The 27,698-nt window shown below is 40.4% G+C and overlaps 1 protein-coding gene across 6 annotated transcripts in view; it reads right to left on the bottom strand.

Moving 5' to 3' along the window:
• Nucleotides 1-27,698, bottom strand: part of PPP1R12B (protein phosphatase 1 regulatory subunit 12B) — a 207,402-nt gene that overhangs the window by 29,978 nt on the left and 149,726 nt on the right. Inside the window, exon 1 of one of the 6 annotated variants that reach the window (XM_026480642.4) lies at nt 15,588-17,483. The exons of the other annotated variants lie outside the window; for them this stretch is intronic. Within the exon in view, the coding sequence (XP_026336427.1) occupies nt 15,588-15,689 (102 nt within the window). The 5' untranslated portion in view covers nt 15,690-17,483. Of the gene's footprint in view, nt 1-15,587; nt 17,484-27,698 lie in introns of those variants that run through there. 6 annotated transcript variants of the gene reach the window in all.

The raw sequence follows: 27,698 nt of genomic DNA, 5'->3' as shown, positions 1-27,698 counted from the left end.
GATTTATTCCTATAAGAATGACATGTAATTAACCTTTTTTCATTTACGACAGCTATGAAGCTATTCATGTCCTATCGTCACCCCGAAGAAAGTTCTCAGACAGACATGTGACAGTATAGTATGGGGGGATAGGACTGTATGGCTGCCACTGATACAAAATTTAAACACTTAAAAACAAAAAATAGGTTAGAACTATGAAGCAGCAGTCAGGTTCCTGGATATGAAAAGGTAGATTCCACAGGGTTTTCAAGAGGTCTAAATGGATTTCTCCACAGATGACAGTGCACAGAGGAAGGTAATGCTAAGGGTGCTCTAACCTGTGCCTGCCATACCAGTTCTTGTCCCTACAGGCATACTTGCAGATGTTTCCTGCAGACAGCCACGTAAGAAGCTGATGAATGACACCGATTTCTGCCTGCCAGGAGCAACTAAAAGCAAGTATCACACTCTGCTGTTTATCATTTTTGTAAGGCATGTTAAGATTTGTGTTATCAATTGATTTTGGGGTGAATTTAATAAAAAAATGTCTAGGTGATGAGTGATCCAGCAGATATGCGGGGAGACAATGTGCCTAGATCCAGATATCTGAGAAAGCAGGACTTCCAAGTTAATCCTTAATCTTTCCTCACTACTTCCAACATTCCTTCCCCCCCCCCCCCCCCCCCCCGCCCAGGCGTTTTTACCTGACTTTTGGAGCTATCTGGACTCTTGGGGTGTTTTGTTTTGCCTTTTTAATTATAGCTTTGAAGGGTTACCTTAGCTATGTCCTGGGAAGGTCAATCTAATGCATTAGAGGAGAGCATATAAACCTCACGAACCAAGATGTGGCTACAGCAGAGGTAGCATATTACCATAACACAAACAGAACCATTTCAAAGAAGGAAGACAACTGGGATTTCTAAAGGCGATGGTGTTCTCACTGTAATAGCAATTAGCTTAAGAGGAGTGCACCTACAGGGCTTAAGGCAAGCCGGCTTCTATAGGGCCGAAAGTATATAGGACATGGGGCACCTGGGTGGCTCAGTCCGTTAAGTGGCGGACTCTTGATCTCAGGGTTGTGAGGTTGAGCCCTGTGTTGGGCTCTGCACTGGGTGTGGAGCCTGCTTAAGATCCTCTCTCTCTCTCTCTCTCCCTCTCCCCTTCACCCTGCCCCCCTTTCCCTCTCTAACAACAATAGCAACAACAAAAACGTATACAGGACTTAGGGCACAATTTCCCAGCTTTTGATTACAATTTTTCAGATCATACTTCGTTTTTTCACTGGTGGAATACCTCTAGAAACTATTGTTTTGCTTGGCTTCTTGATATTCTAGATAATCTGGTTTTTGATAAAAAAAAAACACTGGTTAGATTTAGGGAGAGAAAAGTTTGGGTTTCTTGGGTAAAAGGAGCAGAGCTGCTGAACTGATGGAGACTCAACTTCAATCTTCCGTTTTCATCCTGCTGTCGATCAAACTAAGCACGGTTCACTGTTACGCTGACACTGCGTCTCATTCTAAAAAGCTGTCTGCCATCCCTGCAGGAAGAGTACTGAGTGAATGTGGAGAGAGGGAGACAAGACAGAGTGGGAGTTTGCCTAAGTGGTCTCAGGGGAACAGCAAGCCAGGAAGTGACATCATAGAAGGCAAGCAGAACATAGGCTGGGGAAATGAACACTGAAGGTTTTCCAAGAGACAATTCTAAGAAGTCAGCTTAGTGGGCAGCAAATAAGGAGAAGCCCTACAACACACGGCTCAGGGACCCCAGCCAAATCTAGGATCTTCTGGAAGCTAGTAATGTGAGTTCCTCTTACCTATGTTCTGGCAATAGCCCTATCTTTCTCTGCAGGGTCTCTATTTGTTTATTTTTTAAAAAGATTTTATTTATTTATTTATTTATTTATTTATTTATTTATTTATGAGAATGAGAGACAGAGAGAGAGAGAGCAGGGGAGGAGCAGAGGGAGAGGGACGAGCAGACTGCATGCTGAACAGAGCCCGATGTGGAGCTTGATCTCAAGACCCTGAGATCATGACCTGAGCCAAAATCAGGACTCAGACGCTTAACCAACTGATCTACCCAGGCACCCCCTGGGCTCTCACTCTTAAAAACAGAAGTTACTCTTATTCTACTCTTTCAATAGGGTCTGAAGAGCTTACCTGTACATGATGACATCATACATCTTAGAGAAGTCATGAGTATTCTACCCTATCTGCAGGTTAACACACACATAACGTGTGTTATGTTACATGCTCTAGTCAGGAAGTTGTAGAAGGAACTTCTCTATGTGTTTTAGTTAAAGATTGTTCCTCTACCTTCAACTGAAGACAAACGAATGACGGTCATTAAGGTAAGACACTTCGGTGTGTCTGAACTAGATAAAAACTGTTCACAGAAGGAATTACTTTCATAGTTTTTATGGCCCAACTGGGAGCACTAGGTATTGTGAATGAGACCCTGGAGCAGAAGAGACTAAGAGCTATTCAGAAACCAGTATGAACACAGAAAACAGAGATAAAAAGAATGATGAGCTAGATAGGCTATAGTTCTAAAAAGTGCTCCAAAACCAAGAAGCAGGTCCTCTCCTATCATGCCTCTTGAAATTCTCCCATAATAATCTCATTGGTTGGGACCTGTTTCTAATAAAAGAACAGAGTGAAGATTGCCATTAATTCAGATGGCAATCCTGGAAAGGGACAGGAACCAGGCCGGTTTTGATTTGTGAAATGTGTAGGGCTCTCAAAACACCAGAGACTGGCTTAGAAAAATCCCCACAAAAGCTTTTAACTTGAAAGTTATCAGGAGTTCAGGAAGGCACGTAATTAAAACCAAACTCCTTTAACCAAGTTTAAAATAAAATCGTGGCTCTGGAAAGCTGGGCCCAAGGGAAAGGAATGAGACCAAGTCACATGTCTACTGCCAAGACTGAAAGGGGTTTAACTTATGTTCCTTTGGAGTTAGGGCCTGACCCCACAGTGATGGGAAAAAATCTCCTATTTACATTTTCCCTGAAAGGGACTAAGCAGAAAGAACATTTTATATCATGTTTTTGTGCACTAGCTGAGCCAGGGGAAACAATCTGAGCTATTCTGGGATGGCCTACAGAGAACCAGCCTTTCCCTTCAGTGTTCTCAGATTAATGACTGATGATGAACAAGTCAACGATGGGAGTGTGGCTCCAAGCAACATGGACCTTTTGGATTTGTAGGGCTACTGCAAATCTACTCATTATTGGAGCTAATTGACAAGTAATATAATTCTATAACTTCTTGAGCTTAAGAATCATTCTGGTTTCCTACATATGTCTAAGAGAGACAAAGGTTTCTAGCTTTCTACCTTGAGGGAAGAATACTCTTTACAAAGCAAACAGATGGGATTCTTGAGAAACTTGAAAGGAGAGGCTACTGGTCTAGCTTTGAAAGGGATCTTTCTGAGTCTATATTAGTCTGGTAATATACTTAGGGATCCTGCACAATTTGGAAAAATACAAGGGGTGGAACAAAACTTTCAAAATTTACACAAAGGTGTGACCATAGAGAATAGAGATGATGAGAGGCCTGTATTGGGTTTTTTTTCTCCACACCTAAAAAATTAATATTTAATATCATAAAAAATTTCAATTGCATTAGTTTTCTATTGCTGCTATCAACAAATTATAATAAAATGTAGTGGCTCAACATATCCATTTATTATCTCACAGTTTTTGCTGGTCAGAAGTCAGCTCTACTGAGTTCCCTGCTCACGCTCTCACTGGGCAGATATCAAGGTGTCTGCTGGCTGGGCTCCTATCTGGAGGCTCTGGGGGGAAAATCTGCTTTTAAGATCATTCAGGGTGTTGGCAGAACCCAGCGTCTTGTGGCTGTCGGTCTTAGATCTCCATTTCCTTGCTGGCTGTCAGCTGGTGGCCGCTCACTGCTCCTAGAGGTGCCCACATTCCTTCTCACATGGCCCCTTCCATCTTCAAGCCAACAACAGCACACTGAGTCCTTTTCACACTTCAGATTTCTCTGGCTTCCCCTCTGTCATCAGCCAAGAAAGCTTTCTGCTTTTAAGGGGTCATGTGATTATGGGGCGCCTGGGTGGCTCAGTTGTTAAGTGTCTGCCTTCGGCTCAGGTCATGATCCCAGGGTCCCAGGATCGAGACCCGCATCGGGCTCCCTGCTCTGCTAGGAGCCTGCTTCTTCCTCTCTCATTCCCCCTGATTGTGTTCCCTCTCTCACTGGCTGTCTCTCTCTCTGTGTCAAATAAGTAAAAAATAAAATCTTAAAAAAAAAAAAGAAAAGGGGGGGGGTCGTGACTAGATCAGGCCCATCCAGAAAAATCTCCCTATCTTTAGGGGAATTGTGCCACATAACATAATCAGAGGAGAACTATCTCATCATATTTCTGGGCTCTGGATTAGGCCAGGACATCTCTGGGGAGCCATTTTAGAACTCCAACTACCACAAGGATCCCTTTTTAAAAAGAACATGGTCTAGTTTATAACTTCCTCAAAGTAAGAAATATCAATTGGATATGGCTGGTCAGCTGCAGTTGGGTGATGATACACATTCAGAAAAAGCATGATGCTGAGAGCACGTCTTGCGCTGTGGAAAGTGTGCGTCCACGCAAGCAGGGGCACGTGCGTGAGAGTGCGCTTCCAAGTAAGATCTGCTTTTAAAGGCATCAAGTTACATATAACTTTAGCATATTATACTCCTTGATGTGTCTTTCCCAATTATTTAATACCCATGGAACAAAAACAAAGTCAAGAAATACAGTACTTAACATTCAGTTTATACCATAAATATTTCTTTTTTTTTAAGTTTTCAGAGTGAGTGCACATCAGCGGAAGGAGAGGGAGAAGGAGACTCCCCACTGAGCAGACAGCCCAGGGCCCTGAGATCATGACCTGAGTCGAAAGCAGCCACTTAACCAAATGAGCCACCCAGGTGCCCCTATATCATAAATATTTCTGGGAAATATCATTGCCAGATTGTCACTGTCCAGTCAATTAAATATTGCATGTAGAATTGAGATGATGTAATGCCACCTCACATTTTTCTAGACATCTCACTACATTTTAAAAGATAAATCACTGTTTATTAAATTATAGAAACAGATATCTTTTGTTGTATGTATATATCATGCTACCTAAATATTGGAATTTTACAGTTCTTATTTTCTATACAGGCCTGTACCTTTTCTTTGTGGATATTTCTAGCTACCGAAGAATTTTTCAAGTTTTTGGAACTCACAAATCACACTTATTATAGAAGGAAATACATGCATACACTACGGCCTCCCTAAAATATCCCAGGCAAGCCATTTTATATTTAAGATAATTTGTAAGCCGTTCGGATCCATGAATACATCCGCAGGCGCAGGCACATTCTCTGTCTAGCCTTTCACATGCTGCATATCACATATGATGAAAATGACCAACGAGAATGAGTAGGTCTAAAACTTGTGACTCTAGCATGCGGGTCACACTTCTCACATTTAACACATATCTTTACTTTCCCCATAGCTCAGAGTTTTAGGTCCTCACTGCTATGTCCAGACATCTGAAACTATGGTAGCCTATGAAGTATACTCAGAGGATTCAAAAGAGCAGGGCTTAGTGAACAACAAGAAAAGAAGCCTGATCTTTTCACCCTGCCCCCTCCCCCACCGGATACTGTTAGGTACTGCATATAAGAAGTCATACATTTAGAAGTCCCTAAGTCAGCTTCTGGGTCTCATCCCACTCCTCTGTGAAGGCTCTTCAATAGAGGGGCGCCTGGATGGCTCAGTCGGTGAAGCATCTGCCTTCAGCTCAGGTCATGATCCCAGGGTCCTGAGACCGAGCCCTGTGTCGGGCTCCCTGCTCAGCGGGGAGTCTGCTTCTCCCTCTGCCTTCTCCCCCCACCCCGGCTCATGCTCTCTCTCTCCCACTCTCTTAAATAAATAAATAAATAAATAAATAAATAAATAAAATCTTGGGGGGAGAAAAAGGCTCTTCAATAGATGCTGTTACTAATCACCACTAACACCTCTTTTAGGCATTAAGCTCTCCATTCCCGAAGCCTGGGAAAAGATGGATTTTTTTTTTTTTTTTAAACAAGGTAAATATCATAGTACAACAGCCTGCCCAGGCAGCAGTTATTTTAAATTTGGACTAGGCTATGAATCAAAACCTTTGCAAAGGGCTTAGTGAGGCTCTCCAGACCTCGTATTTCAAGAGGAAATAAATACTTGGGAACCTAAATAACACAAGGAAAACGTTTTTACTTCTAAGTAGGTCCCACAGAAGGTCAGGGACTTCCTCTGCTCTTAGCCTTTTCTCTTTCTGTCCCCACAGAAACCAAAATATTAACTCACATATTTTAGAGCTATAGATGCACTAGGAAACTGCAATAAACAGGTATCTGAATTGCCCCAGGAAGACCTATGGTTGGCCTTCATTTCAGAAATAGGGTTTTCTAGTGTGTGGCCTTTGACTCCTTTCCAGGAGGCCAAATGGGATAGGAACAGGGATCAGATTTAATTAGGCAGCAGTATTCATTCCTTGTATTTATATTAAGTGCCTTTGTGTGCCCAGCTCTGTGAGTGATACTTAGAGGAATAAAATAGATATGTGCAGAATCTAAGACATGGTTCTCTGATATCAAAGAGCTCTTCTTTGGGGAGGAAACATAAGCATATCCATAAAACAATGAGAGTGATGCAAGAAAGTGATCTAACACTAGACTTTCTGCTACATACAGCAAATAAAAAAGTAGCCAGAAAAGAGAGAGACCAATACTAACTACAGATTTTCAGCAAGGCTTCATGGAAAGAACAGGCCTAACGGGTTCATCAGTCTGGAGTTTGAAACTAGGTGGTCATGAAGAAACACACTATCATGAGTGACTTGTAAGAAGTCTGGCACTAGTTGGGACCTTGTTAGGGTCACAGTTGTTCCAAAGTGCTACTGGAAGCTCTAAAAGATAACAGAAGCTTTTTTTTTTTTCCATTCTTCCACTAAATTTGATTCCACTGAATTTGATTCTTCCACTACAAACCTTTTATACCCCCCATATAGAACTTACGTCTTAGATGCATAAGATTCTTTGTATTTAGGGGGCTAAATTTTGCTCCCTAAACAAAACAGGTATTTTACAATGAAGAAATTTGGGAGAGGGGAAGTATTTGCAGTCTGTTTGATTTTTGGCAGGATAAGGGTCCCTCAGATAAGAAAATCTTCAGTAATTCAGGTTCGAATTCAGGACTTGTTATAATTTAACAAGTCCTGAATTCAAGCATACCTTTGTACCATCTTTTACTTACTTACTTACTTACTTACTTATGTATGTATGTATGTATGTATGTATAGAGGTGGGGAGGGGCAGAGGGAGAGGGAGAGAATCTTAGGCAGGCTCTACACCCAGCACAGAGCCCAATGCGGGCTCAGTATTACAACCCTGAGATCATGACCTGAGCCAAAATCAAGAGTCGGATGCTTAACCAACTGAGCCAGCCAGGTGCCCCTTGTACCATCTGTTTAAAAATTACTTTATAAAGGAAATTATAATAGCATAAACAAAATAAGAGAAATGACCTTGCTTAAAGGATCTATTTTTGAGCACTTATAAATGGCTTTAGAGTAACTACTTACATACGATTAATACACTCACTAAAAATTCTAGATTACTACCTTTAAGGGTATAGCAGATCGTTGCTCCTTAGCAACAGTTTTACCATAGATACTTACAAATAATAAAACTATCTATTTGAGATGATGCAAAATTCTGACTTTTTACTAATTTAGATTTGTTTCTTCCTAAATTATTCTGTAAAGATTTTCCTCCTTTATATAAGGTTTAATTATCACAGTCTCTCTTTTCGAAATAGATTCAGTAGTCAGGGATATTAGCAGTAATTCGGGAGTTGTCTACTGAGACATAGCAGACTCACTGGATTGGCTACAAGGCTCACTCGTTAAGTGCTCCAGCATTTACTTGTCAGGTGGTCTTAGCTAATTATTTAACTTCTCTCTGTCTCACCGTCCTCATCAGTAAAGTAGGGGAAATGGTACCCAGTGTACAATGTTATCAAAAACACTAAATGAGACAATAAATATAAGTGCTTGGAACTGCACCTGGCATACAGCGAATGTTCTATAAATGTTAGCTACGATATTACTACAGTTTTCTCTGTTTTTCTATTCTCTCGCCCATTCCTCTTTGGTCCTTTGGCTCTGCCAACGCTTGCTGGCTGCAAGAGTAATCAGCTCAGACAAATTCCTTGGCACTCAAGGAAAGGGTTTTGATTATTTGTAGATTTTGATAATCCAGGCTAATTCCTACTTACCCTTTCTAACCTACAGACATTTCAGGTCATTATTTTACTGTCTGGATAGTTATACTCTCTCCCAGATAAGCAAACATATGAAGTTAATAAACACAAAGGTGTAAAAACTCCTATATGAAAATGTTGCTTTCATAATGAACCATAAAGGTTAAAGTCCAGAGATACTTTTAGTGCCTTTATCGAAGCATCACATTGGTAGAGCTCCCTGCATTGTGTAACCAAAGACGGGCTGTGATGAGAACTAATACTCCAGTTGTGGATAACTGCCACTCACTGCACAATAAACAGGTTAAGAACAGAAACAAAAGGGGCTGAAAAAGAATAAAAGGCGGAAGAAAGCCAACTCTAGTTGCTTCCCTTGGGTCTTCTGACGATAATTAGTTGTCCATTCACACAAATATTATGATTGAGAAAGAGAAGTAAAAAACAATGCTGAATAAGTTGGGAACTTTTTCAAATTTGAAAAACAACCCCAGGTGGCATAGCTGATTATGTACAGAAAATAAAACTAGAACCCTAAACTCTTAACTGACCCTAAACTGACCTCCTAAATTTCTGGATTCTTTGGGAACTAAAGCTTATCACTGTAACATGGTTGACTACAATGCCTCCAAACACACAAACAATACATAAGACCTGCTTTCCTGCACAGTAGCTGGATAGGAAAACGACGGGAAGAAGCCACGTGTTGTTACTACCTGCCCCACCCCAAGGTTTTATTTTCAGCTCTTTCCTTATGCTACATCTACTCTTCAGACAAGCTCACCACTTCCATGTTAATCATAAACATCAATGTTTTCAGCCCATAATTTTCTCTTGAGCTTTAGACCAAATTCTTCCTGGATATCACTACCTGGAATGTTCCAAACCTCTAACTCAGCATATCCCAAAGTGAAATAATTTCCCCCACTTCAGGCCCCTTTCCCCCCCAACATATGCCAACTAAGTTTCGTCATGCCATCTTCTACTGAGTCACCGAGACCAGAGACCTGGGATTCATCTTGACTCTGCCCTCTCACAGGTTCATCCTTACCCCCATTCTATTAATTCCCAAGTCTTGTCATACATGCCAGAAATACCTCTCAAATAAGCAATTCTGATCACAGCAATTTTACTTCAACTTTTCAATTCTTTATCTACAAGATAACTCCCCAAATCCTTAGAATGACATACTAAGCCCCATACGACCTGGCTCCTGCTCTGTCTCCTGTTTCATTTCCTATCGTTCCCCTGAATATATCTTTTGTTCTAGCCACACTGATCTGCAGCTCTCAAAAGAATCCTATACTTTCTCATATATTTTCTTCCCACTTTTGTAATGTAATTTCTTCCTTCGTTGACTACCTATCTTCTACTGTTCTTGAAATATCCGGCTAATCCATTTACACTTGACTGATCTCCTAAAACAAAAAACACCCTATATTTGATTTTCTTTTTTATCTCCTCAGTTAGACTGTCAATTCCTTGAAGGCAGGGACTGTATCTGTCATTTCTGAATTCCAGTGTCCAGCACAGGGCCTATTGCATAGCAGATGCTCATGGAATGTTAATGGTGGGAAGATTCAAAACAGAATAGGTGGCCTTGATAAACATTTATCATGGAACCAGAGAACTGGAAGGCCAAGGGCAGGACAGGGCTTGCATCTCTGTGTTGTCACCTGAAACTCCATGAAAGGAACGGATACCTTCAAAACTGCCCGCCTCTCTGGTCAAAAAACCATGACTTCAGACGCCATCTCATCCAGCTTTATGTAGAACACGGGTTAACTAGTCCACTCTCTATCTACGATTCCAAATGGGGAAACTGCTTTTGTTTCTACAGGTTCACTACTCTTGCTTAGGAGATTCCTTGGGTTGTAGAATTACTGCTTTTGACTTTCCTTGAGTGGAATAAAAAAAAAAGAAAAGAAAACAGATACACTAGTGGTTTTTGTTAGAAAAAAAAATGGTTAACAGATTGCACTCTTAATTACCCTTATTCAGCCAGACAAATGTTTCTCATTCTGTGATAATGGATTATAAAGCCAAGAGAAAAATGAATTCCAGATTGGTAGTGCCCAGATGCAGTATGAGAGGTAGAAAAGATAAGATAATACACTAAAGAACTGTTGGTGTTTGCCACAGGAGAGCTGAAAGGACACGCAAAGAATGACTATCAATACTGACAGTCTGGAAGCCTAAGAGGCAGAGAGGAGCCTGTTAGCCTGAGGGGCCACATAGACAAGGTCTTGTGAAAGCAGCAATCCTTTATCACTCACTTGTTTATCAAATGTTCTCTGATTAGTTTGTAAAGCTGGTTATAAAACAAAACAAGTCGGATAATTGTTCCCTTTACTTATATTAATGGCTGGGGTGAAAAAAGTTAGGAAAAATCTCTGTATTTTCAGCGAAGATATAAATCCTGAAGGAGCAGCAATCCAGATTAAATAGGAAAACGCTACTGATCTTGTTTTGTAGATGCAGGTCCAATCCTATTATCGTAAATACCAACCAATTCAATGAAAATCTGTCTAATTAAAAGATTCCCAGAGTTCAGCTGATGACCTACTTACTTCAAGACTATTCAATATAATAAATATCAACTAAGCCCTACAATGTGGACATTCTTTAGTATTTTATCATCTTTGGATATACCTGTATTGAAAAATATTTTGTTAAATTAGCAAATAATAATTTGAGAGCACTGACCAACGATTACCTGGCACTTGTTTTCAAGATGATTTAGAACTGCTAAACCATCTAAACTGACTAATTTCTAAGTAAATAGAATTTATATACTTGAGACCCGATAATATAAATGGTGAGTAAAAAGCAAGAGCTAGAGGTGTCTAATGTATTTGTAATTCAGAATCATTATTTTCTTTCAACATTGGAAAATGACACCAAAAGGAAAATCTTCTACTAATTGTGTGAACCCAGCACCTCATGTAGTTGCTTCAGAAAGTGAGAACAGAGGCTAAGCCTTCAAATTCTTATACATAAATACCTGGTGTGTTTCCCATTAGAAATTTGAGTGAATTGGGGCACCTGGGTGGCTTAGTCGGTTAAGTGTCTGACTTTGGCTCAGGTCATGATCCCAGGGTCCTGGGATTGAGCCCCTTGTGGAGGCCTACTTGGAGCCCTGTGGGAGGCTCTGCGCTCGCAGGGAGTCTGCTTCTCCCTCTCCCTCTGCTCCTCCTCCCCCGCTCGTGCGTGTACCTGTGTTCTCTCTAATAAATAAAATCCTAAAAAAAAAAAAAAAAGTAATCTAAGTCTGGAAGTTGTTCTGCTTTCCCTGTGTAAAAAAATCAAAGATGAGCAGATCTGTTACTCAGGGAGCTCCACAAATTTTAGAGACCAAAGAGATGTTGAACTAGTATGAACCTAGTGTGAAAGCCAAAAGACTTGTTTAAAAAAATTATTTCACTATTCAGGATCAACAGAGACCAAAAAAGCAATATTAGGAGCATACCACTAAGAATAATCATTTTATTTTTAAAAAAAGATTTTATTTATTTATTTGCTAGAGAGAGAATGAGTGAGAGAGAGAGAGAGAGAGAGGGAGCGCACACAAGCAGGGGGAGTGGCAGAGGGAAAGGGAGAAGCAGACTCCCCGCCAAGCAGGGAGCCTGACGTGGAGCTCGATCCCAGGACCCCGGGATCATGACCCGAGCCGAAGGCAGATATTTAATCGACTGAGCCACCCAGGTGCTCCAGAATAGCCAAATGGGGGGATGAGGATACTAAAAGAATGGATGATAGATATTTTCCTTATGGAAAGAGAGGAGTGTATTTTTAAAAACCATGTTTAACAGTGTAATTTTGTGTTCAGAGAATGAAAAATATTATTTTTGAAATACAAACTAGAGAAAGTAAAATCTTAGCTAGTAAGACATATGCGGTCTTCCATATATAAGTGATTTTTCATTAGGGAGGATACTAGTACAATCTCTAGGCCAACATTACATTTTTATATTACTAAAAAGGGTCCTAGTTTACCGAGTACAGAAACACTGAATTACGTAATGTTAAAAGTATCAGAAGCTGTTGAGAGTTAAAAAGTAAAGGCATGATAAGATAGTTTCAGTTTTCTAGTACTGAGAAATCATCCTGCTGTTTGTTTTCCCAAGTTAAAAATCATACCTGTTTGAGTAACAGTTTACAGTTTGTCCATATGGCTTCTTGAACATCTGGCTAAGAGCAAGGTGTCCAAAATAAGCTCCCCAGGTGAACAGCCTTTATTTAAAAATTCCCTTTGAGAGCATTTTCCTTATATGGAAGCATTTAATATTTAGCCTCTTTAACAACAGTAAGAAAAAAAATCATAAATATTTATACACTGGCTCAAAATGTCAACATTTGTTTTGAAGAATGTTGGCTTCAGAGGCTATACCTCTCTGTGCAATTTCTAGCAGAAAACTGAATGTGCACAAGTTTGCATGAAGAGAGCAAGAGGTGTTCTGATCTTAACTCAGAGATGCACACAGACATGTCCCAGCATCTTCACTCAAGTATTTCTGCCTCTGAGAGAGGTATAGCTCTGTGGGATCCATGGTCTCCCATACTATGACTAGGATTCGAGAATCAGGCATGGTAGATTCAGTATGTCAATTCCCTCCATTGGTCTGGAGACACTGCCTTCCTCCTTCTTGCAATTTCAGTTTCCTGGGTGCTCATTATGTCTGAATTTTGGATTCCCCAGCTATCCAAGCTTTTAACTGTCATCTTTGACCCTAGAACGTCCTTGACCTTCCAACGTATTTGGTATGAAACCAGTGTTGTGGATAAATATGGGTTTTGGAGCCAGAGAGGCCAGGCTCTGCTGCTTACTAGCTGTGTGATGTGGGTAAGCCACTTCTCTTCCATGTATCTCAGTTTCCTCCTATGTAAAATGGTGACAGCAACACCCACCTTTCAGGGTGGCTGGAAATTAAATGAGGTAATGAAAGTGAAGCAGCAGCCAGTTAAATAACCGGGCATCAGAAGGCTATGAGCGCAACATCTCCACCACAACATTAGTTGTTAAAGAGCACCACATACAGAGAAAGAAGAGGGATGGTCACAGCATTCAAAACCAGTTTGTAAGCAGCACCTAATTTGTTAAGGCACGAGAGGAAACTAGGCTACAGGGGAATCTTAGGAGATAAATCTTAGTTTTATAACCTATTCAGAGCGTCAACAGCCTCCAAATTCGTCTTGTATACCTTTCACTCTCTCAGACAGTAAAGACACAAGCGACATCATAGAACATGAATGATATACAAAAATCAACACTCTCTATAGTAGAGCCTAAGGCTATGTGGACCTGGAAGTTGGTTACAGTAAGCGGATGCTATTATGGGAAGCCACAGCCACTGACCACTAAAATTGGGAAGCAGTCTCTTATTAAGGCCATTCATGTGCTGGTTTCCTGTAATCCAAATTTTCAAATTCTCTTTCACTGTGACCTCTGTCTAAAAGTCACGGATGGGGGGATGATGGAATGAGGGTAGAAAGGGTGGATGACAGCTGTTAGGACTGAGACAAGAAGAAAGTAGTACTTAACTGTAAAGAAATGGGTTCAAACAGAAAGGGAAAAGGCATGTGTGTCACTAACCAGATTTTGCTGAATGCTCATGAGGTATCACACATTGCTCCGGGAACTGTGGTTACAGTAGTGAACAAATGTTAACAATGGGCTCTTTACACCGAAGGTACTGCTGAGTTTGATAAGAGGGATGGGAACAAAGGGAAACACTACTGAAGTAAAAGTGCTCCATTTCGTGGACCTCAACTGGTAGCCACCAAAAAGCACCCAACAGCTGCTAAGGGGGAAATATTCTGTGGCTGTTTTTTTTTTTTTAAATCTATATGCTTACAGTCCCTTTTATTTTTAATTAATAATAAATAAATTAATTGAAAGAGAGAGAGGGAGAGAGCATGCATGTGAACAGGGTGGGGCACAGGGAGAAGGAGAATCCCAAGCAGTCTCCATGCTCAGTACAGAGCCTGACGCAGGGCTCGAACCCACGACCCTGAGATCATGACCTGAGCTGAAACCAAGAGTTGGACAGTCAACCGACTGAGCCACCCTGGCGCCCCACACTCTGGCTTCTTAGAAAAGAAAGGCACCAGCCTATGAAACTCTCCTGGAACAAAACAATGGTGACATATACACTGGAGCCTCTCAGTCCTCTCACAAAAAGGAAGTCATGAATGAAATAGCTTTATAACAAGATCCTTTTGGTATTCTGGTAACTAAATTGGTGATGTCCCAGACCAACATGTCACATAGCAAATGCCACTCCATGGTAATTTACCCCATGAGAAAAACACTGAGAATGAATATAAAATAACTCAGAAATGCAGTAGTCAATTCAGGTTTCTTACAGATTCTTCCCCCACAGCTCCCCAAATAAGGCAGCTGTGACCATCGGATTTGTTATTCTGTATATACAGTAGAGCCTACTCTGTTCCCTAAGAAGGAACTGCTACCTTGCCTACTACCTAATATGCCCATCGGGGCTTCTCATCGCTTGCTATTGGTAGCAGTCCTTGCTTTTGTCAGTTTCCTACAGAGGAAGACACTAAATCAGATGCAAATCGCTTCCACAGAAACATGCACTCGAGAAAAAAACTCAAGTGGATCTGCCTAGGACATTACACACAGTTCCACACAGCTGGTTGTCATTGGCTAGGAGTTCTTTCTTTGACTTTATAAGCATGAAATTTCCTGACGGTGACTGAGGAGTAAGAAAGACTCCAAGTGTCCGTAACTCCTTGCTCATTTTGTTTTTTCTATCACTCAACGGACACATAAAACAGGCAAGGGCATACTCTCTCTCACATACACGCCTACGCAGACGTTCATGAGGAACTTGCACGTAACTGAAGTTTAATGTATATAGTTTCATGGCCATTTAGGAGCTTCTTCTTTGGAAACACAGTATTGACCCACAAAAAAAAAAAAAAAAACAAACAGGAAAGGGAGCAACTAAAAATAGCCAGAGAAATTAAGAAACGCCTGTAAGATATAGTGACAAGGACTCTAAAATCTTACTGTCAGGCAGCTTACAACTGACAATTAAAAGCTAAAAGACAGAAATTGTAGTCTGACATACTTAAGTCTGCTTTTACTTAAGACTACAGTAAGTATTATGAACCATAACCTCCTGCAGAAAAGCTAACAGGGTCTTTGCTTGCAAATTTTCTTTTTCCCTCTATTGATTCCCACATGCTCTGTAATGCCTTTGCTCTAAACCTAACTCCCCCAAGTTACATATACATTCTCCACCTTTGACACAGCTACGAACATATGTAAATAAAATGCTGCTTACTCGGAGTGTCTTGGCAGTCGGGGAGGGAGATGCTGGGGGAGAATCAGACTGAGATTTCCTATTCCGAGTGAATTCTTTACTTCGGGTATATAAAGAGGACATGGTTCCTCAGGATGTAGACAGACACTCAACCACTGGATTCTTCACGCAAAGCTGGGGAACTGCCCCTGCAGGTTACCCTCACAGAAGCTCTCCTTTTGACTTGATGTGAGAAGACTTTGGATAGAACTAAATAAAGGATAAAAGCCACCCTGTAAATTATAGTCTTGCGCTCTGAGCTCGTCCACAGTTAAACAGAGTCTGAGAGGCGTGTTCCATCAATATTTTCAGTCCAGCTTCAACCACAAGTGCTCGGGACTGGTAGCTCACGATGGAGGGTGTTGTACAGAGCCACACCTTCTATGCCTAGATCGAGTCCTTGATTCTCCCAAAAGGATACTTCTTAGTGAGACTTGCTCCCCGATAAAACCTGAGTCTAATTTCCCGAAGACACCGGATTAAATCCCAGAGGAAAGACGACCTTGGATCCTGCCGGAGACGAGCCTGGGACGAACTACCGTCACTTTATCCAGAGGGAAGAAAGAGAAATCCTCTGGAAATCATGCTGTCTTTCCTTAGCTTGACTTCACTGGGCTGGAAGGGGTTTAGAACCGCCGTGATAAATTCAGGTTAAACAACTTAAAAAAAACAAAAAACAAAAAAATACAAATAAGGAACCAAGAGTTTATGAGAAGGAAGCCATCTGAGGAAGTCAAGTTTCCCTAAGTCCTCCCAGACTGAAGCTGCTTTTACATATAAACACTCACAGTCATACACACATCTTTTCCCCTCCCCTCTTCTATTTTCTGACATTCCAAATCCCTATTCGCTCAGCGAGGAATGCTGGAGAAGTGCCAAGGGCAAAGATTCACTTTCAACTCAGTATTCGGGTTGCCACTTGCAGGAGGAAAAGAAAGCCTGCCAGCTTCTAGGAGTAAAGGGAGGCTCTTTGGGGACATGCTCAGGGGTGAAACCCACCAAGCCTTCTGGAATCCACTGCTTCAGTCAGAGTAAGCAGCAGTTTCAATGGCTGATTTCTCCAAACAGTTTGCTAAATATGAGAATGGGGACTTTTCGACTTCGGGATCTCTTAAGTAACAAAGCCCTGACAGACACATCAGTCAGAGCACCTTCAGGCCCTTTATGTTCCACTTTAATGACATGTCATTCCTGCCGCACCACAAGGAAGCCCAGCAAATTGAAACTTTGGCCCACTGCAAAGGAAGCTCTCTGTACATTAGAGACTTTAATGGCTGTCTCTGAGTATACAGCTTACCAGAGTTTTCTAAAATGCCGTAATCACGGAAGAACAACATGGGAAAGGGGTCCGGGTAAGGGGAGAGAAAGGGTCAGAAATGAAGAGAGAACGGAGAGACAGAAGTGGAAATGCAAGACTACCGGACTAAGTTGCCCACAGGGACAATTAAGAGTTAAAAAGAAAGGAATTTATATGCTTAGTGTTGAAGGTTTTTGAATTTGGCCTTGAAACATCTCAAATTTAATCTTTTGCACTCTGTTGTCATCACTACCCTATCCAACATTTCTAGGCCAAATGCTTTCTAAGCCAATGGGTTTAGCCCCAAGTAACAACTCACTTGTCTCTGGGCTCTTGGAAACTCTATCCTGCCCTTCCTTTTCCTACACAAACTTTATACTTTTTCCTTCAAATCTTCCTAGCATGCCACTCTTTTTTCCTGTAATTACCTTAACAACTTCTTTATTCCTTTGACCAATTTTGTGAAATTAAAGGAAGGGAAGTGATCAGCTACTCGGGGGCTGGTCTGAGGAATACAGGTTGATAAGGGTTTATTAAAAGAGATCTTAATTCATTCCCAATCTAAAAAACTTAAGAAGACTGATCAATTCCACCACAAACCAGAACTATACTGCGTCTGAAAGGCCAATTATTTTGGGAATTCAGGTTTATGAATCTGTTTTTGATCCTACTTATATAGTTAATCTCATCTGATAAGAGTGAGTTTTTCTCTATTAGATCTCTTCACTTAGAAAAGAAATATTGAAGTAAACCTAAATAGTAACAATCCCATAGCAAGCACGATTGTCTAGGGAAGGATTAGGGGGATACTTTTTCACTCTCCAGAATGAAAGTCACCAGGTTACATTATTCCTCAAAGACATGGCAAGAACAAGTCTGATCAGTCAGTTCCCTGACCTGTTTATGTAAGGTTTATAGTGATTTCATTACTCATTGGCAACTGAAGAGGAAACGTAAAAGCCTACTACTCCCAACTATTATTCGTCTCTTTCTACTTGTTTCTTAAATCTACTTCTAGGCAGTGGTAAACTCTTTTATGTTTTAAAGTGTTTTGGGGCACCTGGGTGGCTCAGTCGATTGGGCATCTCCGTTTGGCTTGGGTCATGATCCCAGGGTCCCAGGATAGAGCCCCACATCGGGCTCCCTTGCTTGGTGGAGAGCCTGCTTCTCCTTCTCCCTCAGCCCCTCCCCCTGCTTGTGCTCTCTTGCTTACTTTCTGTCTTTCAAATAAATAAGTAAAATCTTAGGGGAAAAAAAGTGTTTTAACATACATTATCTCACCTAATCCTCTCAATACTGAGGGAGGCAGTAACATGGTCTAGTTAGGGGACTGGCTTTATACAGGGGGGTTGAGCAAATAAAGAAACATACTGAAGCTAATGGAAGCTAGGTTTCTCAATGCTGGAGAAGGCAGATATAAATAAGAAAAAAGGGAAACCTAGGATAAACCTTGTGATATGCAGGATTGAAGTATCAACATGAACTAGTGGTTTTCAATATAGACAGACATAAATAACTAAAGATGTAAGAAAGTGTGTGTGTCTAGATGAATGCATCTATGTATGCATTCCCAGCTCTGTGCAAGAAGACATGTGGGAAGAGCAACACCCCAGCAGCACTTTGCACACCTGGTGTGCAGATCATCGTTTCTATGTGCCATTCTCCACTAAAAGGAACGGGGCTCCCTAGAGAAATTAGTAATTCCGGAGTTGGAGCAGGGATAGAAAATGAGCCTGGGTCTCTTGTGTCAGAAAGTAAGGAAGCACTTTAACAATAATGGGAACATGACAAAAGGACATGGAGACCTGCTTAGAAAGCTAAACCTGACACAATCTGAGCATCAAAATAAATAATGATAGTGAAAAGTTATAAACCACTGAACAAAACAGGAACTCTTGAGCACACATTAATATAAATAAATGGCTGAAGAAAAGAAATGAGGAGAGAAAGTTCTGCCTTACAACAGAATGCCTACTAATAAATGTAGGAGTAATGAAATTAGAAAAACCACCATTTGGCAAATATCAATGTAAAATCAATCCAAGAAAGGAACATTAGTGGATACCAAAGCCAGTAGATAAAAATAGGAGGAGGAACCGGATTTTACATAATCTCAAAGTATTGCCTCATAAAGTATTTATTAATCACAAAGGAGGAAAAGGGAGCTTTACTGTGGAGAAACCTAGCAGACACTATCTTAATCAAGTGATCAAAGCTCAACATTACAGTAGTGGGACAAATTGTTAGGGCACAATGAGAAGAGCAAAGGACCGCTTCTGTGACATTGTAAAAAATGCATAAATTGGGTTTACTTAAGAGGAAACACTGGGCCTAAACTAAGGGACACATATGACAGGCCTATTACCTTAAAAAATACCAAGGTTGGGATGCCTGGGTGGCTCAGTCAGTTAAGCGTCTGTCTTCAGCTCAGATCATGATCCCAGGGTCCTGGGATCGAGCCCTGCATTGCGCTCCCCACTCAGCAGGGGGCCTGCTTCTCCCTCTCCCTCTCCCCCTGCTTGTGCGCTTCCTCTCTCTGCCAAATAAATAAATAAAATCTTACAAACGAACAAACCCAAGGTCATGAAAGGCAAGGAAAGACCAAACTCAAGAGACATGAGAATCAGATCTAATGTATGATTCTGTATCGGATCCTTCTGCTATGAAGAACATTATTGGGACAACTGGTGAAATCTGAATGTGGTCTCTGGGTGAAGGATACACAAGGGTCTTTGTACTATTCTTTTTTTTTTTTTTTAAGATTTTATTTATTTATTTGTGGGGGGGAGAGAGAGAGCGTGAGCACAAGCTGGGGGAGGGGCAGAGGGACAAGCAGACTCCTGGCTGAGCAGGGAGCCCATGAGGCTCCATCCCAGGACCCTGAGATATGACCTGAGCTGAAGTCAGACACTTAATCGACCGAGCCAGCCAGGCGCCCCTGTACTCTTCTTAAAATATTTCTGTAAGTTTGAAATTGTTTCAAAATAAAAAGTTAAAAAAACCCACCCAGTTCTATGAGGGTGGGAAATGGGGGCAAATGAGGTAACTCCTTTTAACTCCAGAGAACTTTCAAAAGACAGTGTCCCATTACAAATACATTAAGATTTTGTGTTCACCAAAGAACTGGGTTTGTTAATGGCAGTAAGCAATCACTTGGGCTAAAGGCACAATGAACGAAGATTCATTAGGTGGTCACGAACCAATTTAGGGGTTCACAACCAGATCCATAAAAAGCAAAACAGAATAGCAAATGGCAGAGTACATTACGCATAGAGTAAGGGTATGCTTTCATGGAACCGTTGTTTCTGTTGGAATACATCTATATGTATACTGGGTCACAGTGTAAAATGCATTTCTTACCGTGGGTCATGGTCAAAAAAGTTTGAAAGCAAAGAACAAAGAGACAGTACCAGTCCTTCGCAGGTGAGAAGAGAGAGAGTAGTTTCTACTCCGGCATGACAGGAGGATAGTTTTCTCATCCTTGAGTTATCAAACTGGCAAAAGATATGTGCTCTGAATTCAATCTGACCCAATGTTATATTGCTTGATCAGGAAAATCTGGAAATAGTACAAAAGTCACTACTTACTAAGCAAAATTTTCTTTTTTGGTGGGATTTGGTGGACAAACACCAGAGAGTGATTTTATTATGATTGATAAAATTCCCAGAATCATCGCTAGTGTCAGACTGTCAGAGTTTCACCATACGAACACTCAGACTACCCAAATGCACCCTGCAAATCTTTTTTTTTTTAAAGATTTTATTTATTTATTTGACAGAGAGAGAGACAGCCAACGAGAGAGGGAACACAAGCAGGGGGAGTGGGAGAGGAAGAAGCAGGCTCCCAGTGGAGGAGCCAGACGTGGGGCTCGATCCCAGAACGCTGGGATCATGCCCTGAGCTGAAGGCAGACGCTTAACGACTGAGCCACCCAAGCACCCCTAAAAATATTTTTTTAAAAAAACTTCATCTGGTAAAGATTTTGAATTAGGGCAAGGATTAAGAGTATATAAGGACAAACAGAATGTGAAGACACAGGTGAAACAACAGCTAGCTAGAAAGAACGTAATTTGCTCTTTGGTTCAGAGCCAAACTAATTTTTTAAATTCCTGAGGGCTGAGTATAGAAATATAAATGGATGTGCATAGAAGGGGGTGGATATGCCTATAAATTGATATATCAACTATGAACAACTGCTAAAAGTAAACCTCATAATTCTATTAGATTGTAAAACCCATAGAGGCTTTATTTTATCATTCTATAAGTCATAGAAAATGTAATCTCTTGGAATTTAGTTACTTTTAAAATTAAAACGATCTCAGAGTGGTTTTACAATCTCAAATGGTCTGTATCTATACTTTTCAAGTTCTTCTGTTATAAAAAAGGAGAGACAGTAACAGAATTAAGTTCTGAAGTACTTCTGGCTAAGGGGATCAGAAAAGACCCTCTCTATTAGCACTTGTGAATGTCAGAATTAAGCCAAAACTATGAGATGTTTAAGTCAATAAATAAATAAATGTTGTATGGCTATACTCAGAAACATTAGGCCTAGACTTTACTGATGAGGCCCCAAACCTGAAACTCAATCATTTAGAACTATCATCTCTAAAATTCTATTTTTGGCATAGTGCCCAAAGAATCCTTTCCCAGCACCCATTTCGTCAGATATAGCAAAAGTAGGGGCTCCTGGGACACTCAGTTGGTTAAGCATCTGCCTTCGGCTCAAGTCATAATCCTGGGGTCCTGGGATCGAGCCCCATGGTCGCTCTGCAGGGAGTCTGCTTCTCTCCCTCCCTCTGCTCCTCCCCCACCCCCGCCCGTGCTCTCTTGTGCTCTCTCTCTCTCAAATAAATAAATAAAATCTTAAAAAAAAAAAAAAAAGCATAGGAAAGTTCCTCTTGGAAGGTTAAGCATGGCTTCCAAACCACAAAGTCTTCAAAGCCTAAAGGACATTGTTAAATTGACAGACATTACCTAGTCTTCCAAAAATTTTTATACTGCTTCCAGCAAATCAATTTTTTTGGCGGCTTAGTTTACAAACTTCTGAGTAGCAACAATATACAGTATTTTAGTTTAGATTTAGGGAAGAAGGTAATGAGTCAAATATTAACAATTAAGAACTATAAATAGTTTAAGATCCCAGTTCCTCCTTTTGGAACTAAGAGTGTGAAACAGAGTAATCATTTTCAGCCCCATTTATGAATATAAGGGCCAAAGAAAAAATTTTATTCATTCATTCATTAAAGATTTTATTTATTTATTTATTTATTTATTTATTTATTTATTTATCAGAGAGAGAGAGAGAGAGAGAGAGAGAGCGCACAAGCAGGGGGAGCAGCAGGCAGAAGGAGAAGCAGGCTCCCCACTGAGCAAGGAGCCTGATTCAGGACAGGATCCATGATCCTGAGATCATGACCTGAGCCCAATGCAGACACTTAACCGACTGAACTACCCAGGTGTCCTGAAAATATTTTTATTTTTAATCATCAACTGATACTTTTCTTCCACAAATCCATCTAACACTATTAAGTACTTACTCCACGTAAGGTACTACTAGGGTTATATAAAGCTCTTTAAGACGTGATTATTGTCTTCAAAAAGATTATAGGAAATCTCAAGATTTACATAACTGCAAAGTGAGGGCTCCATACTGCTAAAATTAACAATTAGCAGTACAATAAGATACCATCTCACACCAGTCAGAATGCCTATTATAGAAAAGACAAGAAATAACAGCTGCTGGCGAGAATGTGAAGAAAAGGGATTCCTCACACCTGTCGGTGGGAATGCAAATTGGTATAGCTACTATGGAAAACAGTACAGGGGTTCCTCAAAAACTTAAAAATACCATATGATCCAGTAATTCCACTGCTGGGTATTTACCCAAAGAAAATAATGTGTGTATCACTATGTTCATTGCAACATTACGTACAACAGCCAAGATATGGAGGCAACCTAAGTGTCCATCAACAGATGAATGGATAAAGAAGATGTGGCACATGTAGATATAATGGAATATTACTCAGCCATAAAAAAGAATGAACTCTTGTCATTCGTGATAACATGGGCGGATCTAGAGGGTATTATGCTAAGTGAAATAACTCAGACAGAGAAAGACAAATACTGTGTAATTTCACTTAACACATGGAATCTAAAAAACACAACAAACAAAACAAAACAGAGAACAAAATGGCAGCTGCCAGAAGAGAGGGGGCTGGGGGTTAGGCAAAATAGGTGAAGGGGATTAAGAGGTACAAACTTCCAGTTATAAAATAAACAAGTCACAGAGATGAAAAGTGCAGCATAGGGAGTATATTCAATAATACTGTAATAACTTTGTATGGTGACAGATGGTGACTATACTTACTGTGGCATGGCATAATGTATAGAATTGTCAAATCACTATGCTGTACACCTAAAACTAATATAACATTGTATGTCAGCTATACTTCAATTAAAAAAAAAAAAGAATTGTAAGGGACCTGGGTTGAGTGACTGACTCTTGGTTTCGGCTCAGGTCATGATCTCAGGGTCCTGAGTTCGAGCCCTGCAACAGGCCCTGCACTCAGAAGAGTCTGCTTCTCTCTCTCTCCTTCTCCCTCTACTCCTCCCTCAATCTCACACTCTCAAAATAAATAAATCTTTAAAAAAATTGTAAACATAAAAAACAAAACAAAACGCAAACAAGCCCTCCTCTTCCATATGTTTTTATGTAATTTCTAATTTCATACTAAACAAATAAGCTGTTTTTAAAGGAGACCATCAATAGCACACAGCCAAGTCAGAACAACAGTCAGAGTGAGTAAGAGCTGCATTTACTATTCCATGTATTTATACTGCTGTTTTTATTACTGGGCACCTAGAGGGGCCACAAGCATTACTTGGGGGAAAGGGGATACATTAGAAGTTCTAAAGAGAACAGGAAGTTCTTTGTCACTTAACTCCTTTGTCTTTCCATTTTCTCATCTTAATCCTCATTTTTAATTTATGTGATATGAAAATCTTCCCCCTTCTTTGGGGATGGGGAAGACCAATGACGTTAACTCATGTTTAATGATTTCTCCTGCAGAGATGCTCCTGAGTGAGGTAGACATATTAGGGATTTTACCACAAAATGACTCTCTTACCCTCAACTCCTTTGAAATGAGTCATTCCAGAGTGAAGAGTCAGCCTTCATTCCAATATAAGGAAATAAAGAACAGAAGGAAGTCATGCAATTCTTTCCATTTAATAAAGGGCTTTTGACATGTGTTCTTTATGAAAAAGCAATAAAAGCTAAAAATCAGACCAACAAAACACATCCACTAAAAGGCTTGTGTATACTCTGGTGGGTTGCAGAGGGAGGGAGCAGGAGATAGAGCCATTTTGAGGTACAAGACAATAACATAGAAGCAAAGATAAGACCTACAAGTTGCCTAGCATGGAGTTCACCAATTTTTATTAGTCTACAGAATGTTTCCCATCTTCCTCTCATAAACTTAAATAATATCCCAGTGTTATAAAAGTTTAAATCTCAGAAACTCACTTAAAGGTAAGGGATCATTACAGGTCCTTTAATAAACCTGTCCCAGAATTAGTTTATAGGTTAAGTGTTTTGCAATCAAATTTAAACTGAGTAACAGCTAAAAAAAAGGCAAACAGAAGTGAGAAGCTACCTCCTTTTTTATGGGAATAACTTACGCAGTTTTCCCTTTACTCACACTTTCTTTATAGGCCATATCCGATAGAAACAGCAGTAAGTAAAATTAGAGGGGGCAACTCAGAATCTGAGCAGAGGTTTTTGTCAAGGGTAGAGGTGGGAGTGGGGGCAATACTCCTTCAGGGGCATGTACAAACGTGGGGACACTGGTTCTCACAACGACTGCAGAGTGCTCTCAGCATTTAGTAGGCCAGGGTCAGGGACGCTGAATGCGTCCTACTCTGCTCCAGACTGAGCCACATGAGGAAGGAATAATTACTCTGTCAAAATGCTCACAGTACCCTGATGAGTCAAAATGCTTCAACTGATCAGAAGCACTAACAGAGCAAATTAAATCTTTTTTGATTAGCTTAAAAGTAGCCCAAAGGGCTCTCTCTGTAGGTTATATGGCTGGTTAAACACTGAATAAGTAGCTTAAAACAGTATGACTTATCTAAAACTTTTGTTACAACTATAAACATTCAGTAAAGAGTTGTTTTATTTTTATTTTTAATTTTTTTAGAGAGAGAGAGAAAGAGCATGCACACTGGTGGGGGGTGGGGGAGGAATGCTGAGAGGGAAAGAGAATCTTAAGCAGGCTCCACACCCAGTGCAGAGCCCAATTGGGGCTCCATCCCATGACCCTGAGATCATGACCTGAGCCACAATCAAGAGCCAGCCACTTAATCTACTGAGCCACCCAGGCGCCCCAAGAGTTGTTTTAAAAAGTTGTTTATCTTAATAAAGTTACTTTAAAAAGTCAAGGAGAAGGAGGCTAGGTGGCTTAGTCAGTTAAGCGTCCGCCTTCAGCTCAGGTCATGATCCCAGGGTCCTGGGATGGAGCCCTGCACTGTGGTCTTTGCTCAGCAGGGAGTCTGCTTCTCCCTTGGCTTCTGCACGTCCCCCCACTCACGTGCGCTCTCTCTCAAATAAATGGATAAAATCTTAAAAAAAAAAAGTCAAGGAAAAAGATGCTGAACACTACCACATTTAAGAAATAATACCCTAAAATACGTAGTTATACTTTAGAGAAGCCTTTAAAATAAATAAATTTGTTTAGTGCATAAAGATATGTTTGATATTTATGTTGTGCTTACAATCTGTGTATCAGGCAAAATGTACTACCATTTGGTGGCAACATGCCTTAAACATGGGCTCAGTATATGGTAATAATAAGCTTCTTGACAATGAAACCTACAGCTTAAAAAGTATAAAATCAGAACCATCATAAGCTACGAGTAATAGAAATCTATAAAAATAAATTATAAAGGTTCAGAAATTCTACTTGAAGTTCAAGTTTTTTAACGGTCATCAACCTGATTTATTATTTTTTGCAATATTTTGGTAATTTTCTTTAAAGCCTATAAATTTGGCTGAATGCTCCATCAGGTGGTAAGAAAAGGAAAAATATTTCCATTAGTAATTGCAGAGTTTTAAGGAAAAAAGGCTATTACTAAGAAAAGCGATCTATGTATGGTTCATGCAGAAATTTAAAATCTTTCATAACTGTGAATTTATAGTTGGTCCATATATAAAATCTGCTCCATTCATCTAGGTTTACTAAGAATACTACCTCCTTAGCATTAAAAATGTAGTTAAACTCAACACTTAATTTTCTTATAACAGTACAGATCCTGGAAGTCACAAAGGAACCTTCCTAGTCTACAACGCACTGGCACGCACCCTTCCTGCTTTGCAGACGCTGCTGACATACACGGCATCAATGTTTGTCCGTCTGCTTTATGAGCAGTCTACGTGTTATCTATATATGCTCTATGGCCAAGCTCTCAGTTAAAAAACTTCAAAATAGCTGAAAATGGAAGATGCCACTGTACTGCCAGGTTTAGTTTCTAATGCTCTCATTTCTCTTAGGCTCAAATTATTTTGTTCCATGCCAAGCGAATCCTCTCAATATCCAATTTTTCCTTTTTCTGCCTTTCTCATTTCCACTGGACATCAGTTTGCCCCTTCACTAGGGATCTGCCAGAGGAAGTTTAAGCTTTGGTTCTGGTTAAAAAGTACAGCTATAACTCTGAAGATGACATATCAGTTTCTCCCTCTACCTAAGATACAAGAGATTAAAAAAAAAAAAAGCCGTTCATTACAGAGAAAAAGTTGAAAGATAAAACATTTCATAGGGAGAGTACTATTTTTTGTCCAAATTATTTTTGCCCAGGGCAGGTAAAGAACTGTCTATGTACTGTTTAATAAGAATTCCATTTCAAACTCCCACACCATAATATAACTCAGAAACACAGCTCTTTCAGTCAGCCATGGGGGCAGCGGGGAAACAATTCCCAGAGTACTCAAGTTAATGGTCCTGTCAACCCTGTCATTCCCACGTTGCAATGCCGATGTAATTCCACATAAACACAATTATGCGGAGGCAAACACTGTTGCAGAGTATAAGAGCTACATATGCATTTCTCTAAGAAACACAACTTGTGAGGCTCATGAGGCATGACGATGTTTGTAGCAAACAGGACCAATGTGGGGATCAAATTAATTAGACTCCTGGAGTCTGTTGCTTAGCATGCAATTCCAGAAAGAACTAAGCTCCATGATGACCAGCATACACAGAACCACATATTGCTTTGTTTGAGCACAAAGGGCATATAAGAATTAACAATGCCCTGGGCATTGTTCTAATCAGTTTGCAAGATGCTGCATGTAATGTTACTATCTGCGCTAGTCAATTTGGGTGGTGATAATAATGCATTATTGGAGTTAAGGTCATAGTCTCTATAAGTTCCGTTAACACATATTTAAACAAACCAAAAAATAAAATACCTTTTCCATACCACAGACTACTGGTGACCTAGCTATCTTACAAATACACACTACTGGTCCTAATACAGACTGAGTGACAGTATACAAAACCTATCATTAAAACTGGAATCAAAACTCCAAGAGCAAAGCAAATATTTTTTTTGAAATATTTTATTTATTTATTTGAGAGAGAGAGAGCGTGCACAAGTCGGGGGGAGGGGCAGAGGCAGACACTCTCAAGCAGACTCCGTGCGGAGCACAGAGCCCAACGCAGGGCTCGACCTCATGACCCTGAGACCACAACCTGAGTCCAAACAAGAGTCAGACGCCCAACCAACTGCGTCACACAG

The sequence above is a fragment of the Ursus arctos genome, unplaced genomic scaffold (assembly GCF_023065955.2).
Source record: "Ursus arctos isolate Adak ecotype North America unplaced genomic scaffold, UrsArc2.0 scaffold_2, whole genome shotgun sequence".
Classification (NCBI taxonomy): domain Eukaryota; kingdom Metazoa; phylum Chordata; class Mammalia; order Carnivora; family Ursidae; genus Ursus; species Ursus arctos.
This window is presented reverse-complemented; position numbering and strand designations above follow the sequence as displayed.